At 43.6% G+C, this 10,398-nt stretch overlaps 1 protein-coding gene across 3 annotated transcripts; it reads right to left on the bottom strand.

Annotated features, from left to right (window-relative positions):
* Positions 1 to 286: 286 nt before the first annotated feature.
* troap (trophinin associated protein) lies at positions 287 to 10,363 on the bottom strand. 3 transcript variants are annotated; one of them, XM_055891399.1, is made up of 15 exons: positions 10,229 to 10,363; positions 9,835 to 9,940; positions 9,367 to 9,661; positions 8,482 to 9,133; positions 8,164 to 8,288; positions 7,391 to 7,442; positions 7,112 to 7,240; positions 6,716 to 6,853; positions 6,358 to 6,506; positions 4,415 to 4,469; positions 4,221 to 4,300; positions 2,901 to 2,996; positions 2,320 to 2,755; positions 1,957 to 2,162; positions 287 to 1,588 (listed from the first exon to the last, which is right to left on the bottom strand). In XM_055891399.1, exons 2-15 carry the CDS (start codon positions 9,894 to 9,896, stop codon positions 1,577 to 1,579), a joined length of 2,487 nt encoding a protein of 828 aa, XP_055747374.1. In that variant the 5' UTR covers positions 9,897 to 9,940; positions 10,229 to 10,363; the 3' UTR covers positions 287 to 1,576. The 3 variants fall into 3 exon arrangements, with proteins under 3 accessions (XP_055747374.1, XP_055747373.1, XP_055747375.1); XM_055891398.1 differs by having other exon boundaries at positions 287 to 1,021; positions 10,229 to 10,361; XM_055891400.1 differs by lacking the exon at positions 2,901 to 2,996 and having other exon boundaries at positions 287 to 1,021; positions 10,229 to 10,361.
* Positions 10,364 to 10,398: the final 35 nt, after the last annotated feature.

The raw sequence follows: 10,398 nt of genomic DNA, 5'->3' as shown, positions 1-10,398 counted from the left end.
TCAGAAGGCCAGGCCAGGGCGTTCACCTCTGGTACTGTAATAGGAATGTTGATTTGCCTGGTTAAAAAATAAAGAGACACTTGCTGTCTCAGTGAGATTAGGTTGTTGTACAGTCTCAAATAGAGTAATCAGACTACTGTAGTTGACAGTGTCCATCAGAACCTAAACAACTCTACTACAGTACATGTCTAAGTGGCCGTTTCCAATGGGCTTCACTATCATGTCATAATAAAACTCCCAAAACATGCATCACATAACAGAAATAATAGTCTTACACGTCAGGAAAGAAAGTTCATATACATTTATTATAAACAATTGAGCAAATCTGATTTGGGACTCATTTGGTTAGTGTTGAACTAGGTCACTATACATACACACACACACCATGAAAAAAAGCAAACATAATACACATACGGTGTATATGTTTTTCTAAAAAGTGTCAAAGAAAATTTTACTTTCGTATTTTTGAAAGATGTAATAAATACATTTTATTGCAACATTGATCAAGTTAACAATTCCCAATGGGTTCAGTAGCCTACTCTGAAATCATAGATTTCAATCATTGGTACCCACCAACATTTGATTTCTGGACACCAATTCATTCACTTAGTTTCTGATTCCAATCAAAATGTAAAAATGTCTCATTCTTGGATATTTTGCATACTGTAATACTGTCAGAAATAACAATTATTAGCATTATATAGCCAGTGCATGCCAATGTGGTAAAAATGTTTCTAACTTGATACATTATTAAACATGGGTATGTTACGTTTTGGAAAAGTAGCTACTTTGAGCAATAATAGATATTTTGTAAGTGTGACAGCAAATCTTGCTATAACAGGGTTCGGAAAACAAACATACACATTCCTTAAAGACGTAGCTTAACAATCCATTACGGGTCTCTTCTTATCAGTAAACTAGACCAGACTAAAAAAAAATAACAGTGAAACAGTCATCATCTCTGCCAGAGAGGAGAGGAGTAGGAAGTAGATGAGGGGTCAAAGATAATTGGCTGAAAAAACTAAAAGGGGAGGAATGAACGGGAAGAACAGGAAAAGAGTATTAAATACTTTCAACTATCACATGATCAATGATGCTCTTCTGATTAATCCACAATGAACATGAATCCTCATCTATATAGATTGGATGGTCTCACGATGTTATCCTACCAAGTCTTGTTTATCAAATCGGCTGCTGGAGGAATGAGGCTATAGATAAATGCCTATAGGACTAATACAGTTGCGGCCAAATGTATTGGCACCATTGTACTTTTCTTAAATAACTGAAATTGAAGGAAAAAAAATAACACCCTCCCTACAATTAAACATGGGTGGGGGGGTTGCTTTGCTGCCTCTGGTACTGGGGGCCTTCAACGTGTGCAAGACATCATGTAATCAGCAGATTGATGTTCGACCCAGTGTCCAAAAACTGGGTCTCCATTGAAGGTGATGGTTCTTGTGTTTTTTTTTGTTGTTGTCTTGCTACATCAAAAAGCACCTTGAAATGGTTCAAGACGAGATGCTGGACTGTTCTGGAGTGGCCAGCGAAGAGTACAGATCCCAATCACATCCATAACCTACAGTGAGAGCTGAAAACAGCAGTTGGTGGAGGGCACCTCTCAAACATTGAATAATTAGAGTGGTTTGCTGCTGAAGAGTGGGCCAAATTGCCAGTAGAAAGGTGCAGCAAGCTCATTGATGGATACAAGAATAGTTTATCTGCCAATAATTCTGTCCATGCCATGTCCTAATTTTCTAAATAAAAATTGTAAACTTAAGTTTACAAAAATAAAATTGTTCTGCAATGTTGAAAATCCAATAACTAAGCGTGGGGACCAAAGGCTTTTTCAATTTGAACTTATTTTAGAAGAAATATGGAATGATTTCAGAAAAGTGCAAGGGTGCCAATATATTTGGCCACAACTGTATGTAAACTAAACGATGATACCCAACTCACAGTGTAGTCCTGGAGATGCAGGGCTGCTGCTACAGGGTTTCCACAGCGGGTCTGCAGGGGCCAAGATGACGAGGGAGGTAGGAATGGGGAGGAGGTGTAGGTGGCCACCTCCACATCCAGACGCAGCTCCTTCAGAGAGGGGAGGCGCCGGCGGAGCAAGGCGGTAGCAGAACTCAGAGCACCGCTCTTTGGGAACATAATACTATCTGCAACAATACACGGTTATCGATCAATTAAACAGATTCATTTATAAAGCCCTTTCTGCAACATCAGTTGTCGAAAACTGCTTTACAGTAACCCAGACTAGACTCCAAAGAGCAAGAAGCACAATCAGCTAGTACATACACTGACTTTGAGTCCTACCTCTGGGCTGGCTCAGGGGGACAAAAGCTGAGAGTTTGGTCAACCTGGTCAGATCTGTGGCTGCAGCTGTGACTTCAGGGATCTCTGGTGCAGAGGCTCTGTCTAACTCTGGATGCAGAGGGAGGAGGTGCATCGCCTCCTGTTCTGCTGCAGCACAATGCTCCATGGGCCCACCTCGCTCCAGAGATCCGGCCACAGGACTCTCCTGTTCGTGTGCTGGAGCTGCTCTGTGCAGCTCCTTGCCAGTTGAGAAGAAAATGACTGATTCTCTGTGTGGGGCTTGGAAGAAAGTCTGGAGTCGTCCTCCTGTGTTACTTTGCTTCTCCTCCTTCGCCAGCTGTTGGTCTGCTCGCGTCTCAGCAGGGTCTTGATCCAACACCACACCGTCTGTCCGTTCTTCCTCTTCAGTCTCCTTAAACAATGTCTGGACAACCTCCTGCCACACATTGACATGTACATGTTTAGTCATTTATCAGACACGTAATCAGAGCGACTTACAAACAGTGCATTCAACTAAAGTATGTAAATCCATCAATCGTGGCAAGTAAATGCCACCTGTTAGCCGCCCCCCCCCCCCTCACCTCCTTACATGTCTCCAGATCTCCGCTGTGGCCCTGGAGGCCCCTGAGTCTGGGAGAGCCTGCGTAGGGGGTCCAATGGGCAGACAGGAGCCTCCTCTGAAAGAAGATGGCTCAGTGAGTTAGAGCATCCATGGTGCTGGCAATAACAGGGATGTGAATTTAAGTATGCTCCCTCTATTTCTCTCCCTCCCCTCCTGGAGGACCTGAGCTCCAGGACTATGCCTCAGGACTACCTGGCCTGATGACTCCTGACTGTCCCCAGTCCACCTGGGTGTGCTGCTGCTCCAGTTTCAACTGTTCTGCCTGCGGCTATGGAACCCTGACCTGTTCACCGGATGTGCTACCTGTCCCGGACCTGCTGTTTTAGACCCTCTCTTGATCTCTCTACAGCACCTGCTGTCTTGACCTCTGAATGTTCGGCTATGAAAAACCAACTGACATTTACTCCTGAGATGCTGACCGGTTGCACCCTCTACAACCACTGTGATTATTATTTGATCCTGCTAGTCATCTATGAACGTTTGTTCTTCAAGATGTTCAATCTAGTCTCCACCCGGCCACCCCTCAAAGCCTAGTTCCTCTATGTTCCAGCCTTTCTAGGGTGTTTTTCCAAGCCACCGCGCTTCTACATCTGCAATGCTTGCTGTTTGGAGTTTTAGGCTAGGTTTCTGAGTAAGCACTTTGTGACATCTGTTGATGTAAAACGGGCTTTATAAATACATTTCATTTATTGGGCAACAAATACTGAATGTTATCACTTTAGTGTTGACAGTTTAACCATGGACATAAGAGTCAGGGGTGTACTGTAACATACTGACCATGTGGGCCTCCCGGGTGGCGCAGTGGTCTAGGGCACTGCATCGCAGTGCTAACTGCGCCACCAGAGTCTCTGGGTTCGCGCCCAGGCTCTGTCGCAGCCGGCCGCGACCGGGAGGTCCGTGGGGCGACGCACAATTGGCATAGCATCGTCCGGGGTAGGGAGGGTTTGGCCGGTAGGGATATCCTTGTCTCATCACGCTCCAGCGACTCCTGTGGCGGGCCGGGCGCAGTGCGCGCCAACCAAGGGGGCCAGGTACACGGTGTTTCGTCCGACACATTGGTGCGGCTGGCTTCCGGGTTGGAGGCGCGCTGTGTTAAGAAGCAGTACGTGCTTAACATGTGCTTCGGAGGACGCATGGCTTTCGACCTTCGTCTCTCCAGAGCCCGTACGGGAGTTGTAGCGATGAGACAAGGTAGTAATTACTAGCGATTGGATACCACGAAAAATTGGGGAGAAAATGGGATAAAAAAACAATAAAAAAAACAAAAAACAATACTGACCATGGACATGGGCTGATGCCTTGTGTCAGGGACCCGCTGGGGTGTCCACTTTAAGGCTGGGGTCAGGCTGACTGATGTCACTGAGGAGAGGGACAGACAGTTAGACATAAGGCAGACCAAAGAGGAGAGGGACAAACAGGAGAATATCTGGTTGAGATTTGGCAATAGAAAAAGGTAGAATATGACTAACGTACCCATAGGTTCTCCAAGTGCTTCAGTGGGCCACTTTGTGATAGGTACTCGCTGTGCCTGGAAAGGTAAAGCACCACAGTGAATGTTGTGTCACTCACCCGTAGAGGGTGGCTGCTTGTTTCATGCAGCACTAAGGTGACATAACAAGTAGGTACATGAGGAAGTAGGATGGTAAGGATTTTTACAAGGTGTAATATGCAGAAAAATGCTCTGCTATTTCCTGGTTGCTAAAATTCTAATAGTTTGCTTAAATTTCAGTTTGTGACAAAACAAGCTGTTCTCTTGCAAAAAAACAACATTGTACCATCTGTGAAATATATTTTCCATAAGTATTTTCAGCTGTCAGGGTTCATGCACTCATTCATAGATGTAATTTCATGACTCCTCAATTACTTCTAACCAAATTTCCATGACCAACAATGAAACCTTTATGTAACAGTACATATAAAAAAAAAAAGAATAGTGTGGTACCAACACTGGGAGGCTGCTCTCTGATCCCATGAACCATCTCCCGTCTTTGAGCAAGGCACTTAAACTCCCAAAGTAGAATATCTGTTAGGCAACTGTATAAGACACGTGGTCAACCCTCATCGGGTTTGGAAAGCTAGTGGGTGTGCAGACTTTTGAACAAGCCCTGCTCAAACAGGGCAGAGACAGTTTATCAAGGTCGGTTGAGCAGCTCATTTCTAAAATGTGGTTTGTTAGAAGGGCACTGGAGGATGGTTGACCACCCTCGATGTAAAACATTACAAGCAAATACGCTTTGCCTTTAAATAATTCACACATTTAATATATTAAAATATCAGATGGCTATGGTAGGCTGCAAATATTCTAATTCAACTGAAGCAATCCCACACATTTTCCTCAGTCATATTTATCTAAACTACCTTAGAAGTGTTTCCTTTGGAGGCTGACTGGAATATATGGAGTTACAATGCCCCATACATTGGATGCCCAAACCACCTGGAAGTATCTAAAAAAAAAACGTTTTGAATCCACATAATCCAAAAAAAAAACAGGCTACATCTATAATCTCGTTTGACGATTCACAAATTATTATTTAGATTCACATAATTCGATTCAACGCGATTGAACCGAATACCCAAATAATATAATAGCTTAGTTTATTTTTGATGAAACGATTATAAATTTAAAATTAATCATATGAAAAGTTCAAAAAAAGTAAATCAACTTCGCATGGCCTTATTCGCGAGTGTTGTTTGGAAAGTTTTTTGGGACTTTGACGAGATGACGAAAACATTTATAGCTTAACAGTTAATCAGAGGGTACAAGATGTGTTTTGAATTGTCTTCCTACCTAGTTAGCCTGTTCTCTATCATATTTTATAGGCTAGTCCTACCTTCTGCTGCAATGTCCGACTGGCGCTCTCTCCTTAAGCAACCGCCCACTCGTCTCCCACACATGTGATGCGCGCAAACACAGACGCTCTGAAGTGTCATTCCAAGCTTGGCTGATATGTTGATTTTTATTTGATGGTTAAAATATTGAAAAAAGGTTAAATAAATTACATTAAAATACATTTAATTTCGATGACATCACGGATTTTATAACTTTCCAAAACTTTTCCAGGAATTGAAAACACCATTACTTTTCCAGGACCATTCAAAACCCCGCTGTTTGAAGCTGGTGTACAAAACCAAAAGCAAACGACGCAAAAACGAAACTTAAGAATGGGAAGCATAGAAAAGTTGCATATATAACTGATCTACCGCTTATTAGACTTGCTTTCATTGAGAAAGAATTGTTAGTTATAGATAATGTCAATGTAGATTTGGTCAGGTTGTCCCAAAAAAAAAAAAAAAAAATAACATATTGCAGCTTTAAAATCTGAATTGAAATGTATAATGTTGTTTCCGCCCTGGCTGGAGCAGCTTTATATGTGTTTTTGTTATTAATAAATCAAATCGATCAAACGGTGACTGACAGTGTAGATGGAGGTGCCCCTGCCAGATGGACAGGCAGAGGCGCACTGGGGTGTGGCTTCCAGGGGTCTCCCAGCCTTCACCTCTTCATTCTGCAGGATGCTGCCGAGGGCTGCAGCATCTGGGAAGAACTGAACACTCCGTACTGGACCTGGAACACAAACTAGGTTACTGACTTAGTTTGACCGTGTTTTTTCTTATTTGCTTTTTGAAGCTATAAAGCTTCTTTAAAAATTCATTTTATTTTGCATTATGATTAATGAAGCAGTACTAATCTATTGCTGGGATTTCTAAGTTTTGTTTCTTAAATGTTTTTAACTTGCCCAAAGATAGGATGTGTCCACTAGTACTACCACTGACCTGCAGAGGTTGCAGTCTTCTGGTGACTCTTCATGACAGACACTCTCTGGGGATGGAGAGAGTAGCTGACCCCTTCATCCTGCAGGATACTGTTGAGGGATGAAGGCTTAGGGGAGAACTGAACAGACCTTACTGGACCTATAAACAATACATGCACATACAAGGTTACAGACTTGCTAGCCTATCCCAGCTTCCCTAGATTGAGCCGGAGTAGGGGTTTGAATAGGCTGGCTAATCAAACTCATTATGTTTTTTAAAGGTGCTACATATAACATTTCCACCCTCTAATAGCCCTAAACGTTAACATTATATCAGTAGCACATAGACCATTTATTTGCAGCAGTAGGAAAGTAATACAAATCCATCTGGGATGTGTCCAGTAGTACTACCACGGACCTGCAGAAGCTGCTGTCGTCTGGTGACTCTTCATGACAGATACCCTCTCCAGCTCCAGAGGGTAGCGGACCCCGTCAGTTTGCAGGATGTTGCCCAGGGCCGGAGACAACTTTACATTCCTGACAGGACCTAATTCAACACAAGAACATAAAGTATACCAAACAGAAAATTGTTTTTTTATAAGATGCTACAGTACATAAACATGTCCACCTGTAAAATGTACACAACATGAAGGAACGCAAATTCACGAGAAAAAATAAATTTAAAAAATACACTGACCAGCAGAGAGCGCTGTCTTCGGACCATTCTTCATGATGGACACTCTCTGAGGCTGCGAAGAAAAGAACACCTCGAGTTAGTTAATAGGCAAACTGATGGACACAAACTCAGACAGTTCATCAGTACCAATTGCAACAGGCAACCTCAAACATTGCTATGGCATTATTACACAGGGTAGTGCGAACGCCCTAGTACATCACTGGGGCCAAGCTTCCTGTCATCCAGGACCTCTATACCAGGCAGTGGTCAGAGGAAGGCCCTAAAAATTGTCAAAGACTCCAGCCACCCTAGTCATAGACTGTTCTCCCCGCTAACACACGGCAAGCGGTACCAGAGCGCCAAATCTAGGTCCAAGAGGCTTCTAAACAGCTTCTACCCCCAAGCCACAAGACTCCTGAACATCTAGTCAAATGGCTACCCAGACTATTCACCCCCCCCCCCCCCACCACGACTCTCTGTTGTCATCTATGCATCGTCACTTTAACTCTACCTACATGTACATACTGCCTAACTTACCGGCACCCCCCCCCCCCCCTGTATATATCGTATTTTTTACTGCGCCTCTTTAATTACTTTTATCTCATATTCTTATCTGTATTTTTTGAAACTGTACTGTCAGTTAGGGGCTCGTAAGTAAGCGTTTTACTGTAAGGTCTACCTGTTGTATTCAGCGTATGTGATTAACGCTATTTTATTTTATTTGAAAACAAACAAATACCAACTCACTACAACCGACCCAAAATCCCTGTACCTCATTCCACAAGACAACTCACCATGTTGTTATAGGCTTGAGTAGAGGGACGGCTGGACATAAAGACCCTGGCTGCACTGATTCCCTCATTCTGGAGGATACTACGTAGGGCAGAGGGGTCAGAGTGGAAGGTAGCCTCCACACTCCCTGGAACACACAGTACAATGGAACACATTTTCAATTTCAAAAAGAAGAAATATGAAATGAAGAGCCTAAGCAGAGAAAAATTGGGGAGAGAGACTATAGTAGGCTACTATGCCTAATATTACTAGAGAGAGAAGCTGAGGATGTTGGAGTTCTTTACTGTTACCACACCATCGGTAATAAAAACCCTTCTCACCAGCGCTACTACTTGGTAACTGCCCAGGCATGGAAGGATCTTTCAGGCTGAGCATGTCAAAATGGCCCCCACAGGCTTCCGTAGTGAGGGCAGTAGGCTGGGCTGAGGCAGTGGAGGCACTACTAAATGAGAAAGCACTGGACGAAAGACCTGAGCCAAGAGCAAATGAACTGGGAGGTCTGGAAAGTTGTCCCAATCCAGGTACGTGCAATAGATTATCTGAAGACTGGGCCTTTCCTTTTGGATGTTGAGACAAAGACATGGAGGTGGCAGCACTGGGAGCCTGGGTCTGATGAGGCTTCCCCGACTCTCTATTTTGCTGTGACAAGACACTGCCAGGCCCTGGGCCTGCTTTTCTAGCTGCCAAGTTTAGTGTTGGGAGTTGAACAGCAAGCTCTACTGTTGACTTTGATTGGGCCTTGTTATGAATTGCTGGGATGCTACTGGGCAGTTTGGCAGTGGTTGTTGTGGGTCTTGTTTTTAGATGGGCAGCAGTGCTAAAAGTACTTTTAGGTTGGGTTGGTTGAGCACCAGCCCTTGCAGTAGCAGCCAGCGGTCCCCTCTGGTTCTGTGCCCCCATTCGGTTTGCCTTGTGATTAGAGAAGTTGAAAGGCACAGGCTTGGTGCTTGGTTTCATCCTCTTGGCTTTACCCTAAAGAAAAATAGAGATACACATCAACTAATTATTATTTAGCACTGACAAGTAGTGCTTTGGAGACGTATATTCAGGGCAGGTTTCCCAGACTGAGATTAATCCTAATCCTGGACTAAGAAGCACGGTTTAATACCTAGTGAGTCTGCTTTTTAGTACAGGAATGGGCTTAATATGGGTCCTGGAAACCAGCCCTTAGTGATGCAGTCGATTGAGGAAAAGATGCTCCTTACCGCTAGAGAGTTGTCCTCCCATCTCTTGTGTGACAGCGTGAAGTAAGAGGGAGTCTTAAGGGGCAGGGACTTGGCCAGCACTGGCAGCCTGCTGATGCCCAGCGGTTTTGTAGTGAGTTTAGGACTGTTGTCTGAGGCTGCTGCTGGGTCCTTGTTCTCAGGCCCCAGTTTGGAAGGATGGCCATGGGGTACAGAGGGGTGTTTGGAAGGGTGGGGTACAGAGAGGTATTTGTAAGGGTGGGGTACAGAGGGGTGTTCAGAGCCTGGCTTTGTGTCTGCTGTCATTCTGTTGAGACTGGAGAGGGACAGTCAATGTAGAGAGTGTAGACATACATTTCAGGCCGTGTATCCACAGTGTTGTTTTTAAATTCAGGTTCAGCTATAGACAGCGGCCATGAATCATTAGGGAGACGCAACCACTTAAATAAAGCACAATAGACAAGTTGTGTTCATACTCTGCAGGCCTACCTTGAATGGTCGTTCAGGATTGTGTTCTGACATTGCTGACGCAGTACTGGAGAGGAATCCATGTTGGCTCAGTCAGGGGTTCAACAATGTTCTGTAAATAACTAACCTGAACCAAATGTTTGTAAACATCATTCAGCATGTTGGCTAACACAGTTGGCAAGAGCGCATAGATAGCTACGCCTTTTAGAGACAAAAACAGCAACAACATTGACGCAAAGCTCAATTGCTTTGCTGTAGCTAGTTAACTTAATTTCACTTGAATACAGCAAAGAACACATTGCAATCTTCTAGCTAATTCCTTAAAAAACACCACAAAAAGTTGAACAATTTAAACGGTACTGCTAACGTTACTTGATTCATGATATGACAATATATCAAATCTTACTTTACTCACATGCAAACTTCAAAATAGTGAACTGTTTGCTTGCTTCCAAAAATGTATTCTGTAAATTTCGAAGAAAATATTAAGAATATCCCAGACTTTGCTGTTTTCACCCCCCCAAAAACCCTCAAAACTTCCTTGACATCCGTCAGTTTGTAAAAAGCACGTATTTTCATTGGTTA

This window comes from Salvelinus fontinalis, chromosome 31 (assembly GCF_029448725.1).
Source record: "Salvelinus fontinalis isolate EN_2023a chromosome 31, ASM2944872v1, whole genome shotgun sequence".
NCBI classification, from domain to species: Eukaryota; Metazoa; Chordata; class Actinopteri; order Salmoniformes; family Salmonidae; genus Salvelinus; species Salvelinus fontinalis.
The sequence above is the reverse complement of the archived record's forward strand: the minus strand, read 5'-3'. Positions and strand labels throughout refer to the sequence as shown.

Bases quoted from the DNA above. Each gene is read 5' to 3' on its own strand.
- troap (XM_055891398.1), bottom strand. From the start codon at position 9,896: ATGGATTCCTCTCCAGTACTGCGTCAGCAATGTCAGAACACAATCCTG. The intron at 7,443-8,163 runs GTGAGTTGTCTT...TTTTCTTCGCAG, and splicing joins CTCAAGCCTATAACAACATG to CCTCAGAGAGTGTCCATCAT. The intron at 4,470-6,357 runs GTCAGTCACCGT...TTACCTTTCCAG, and splicing joins GGGGCACCTCCATCTACACT to GCACAGCGAGTACCTATCAC.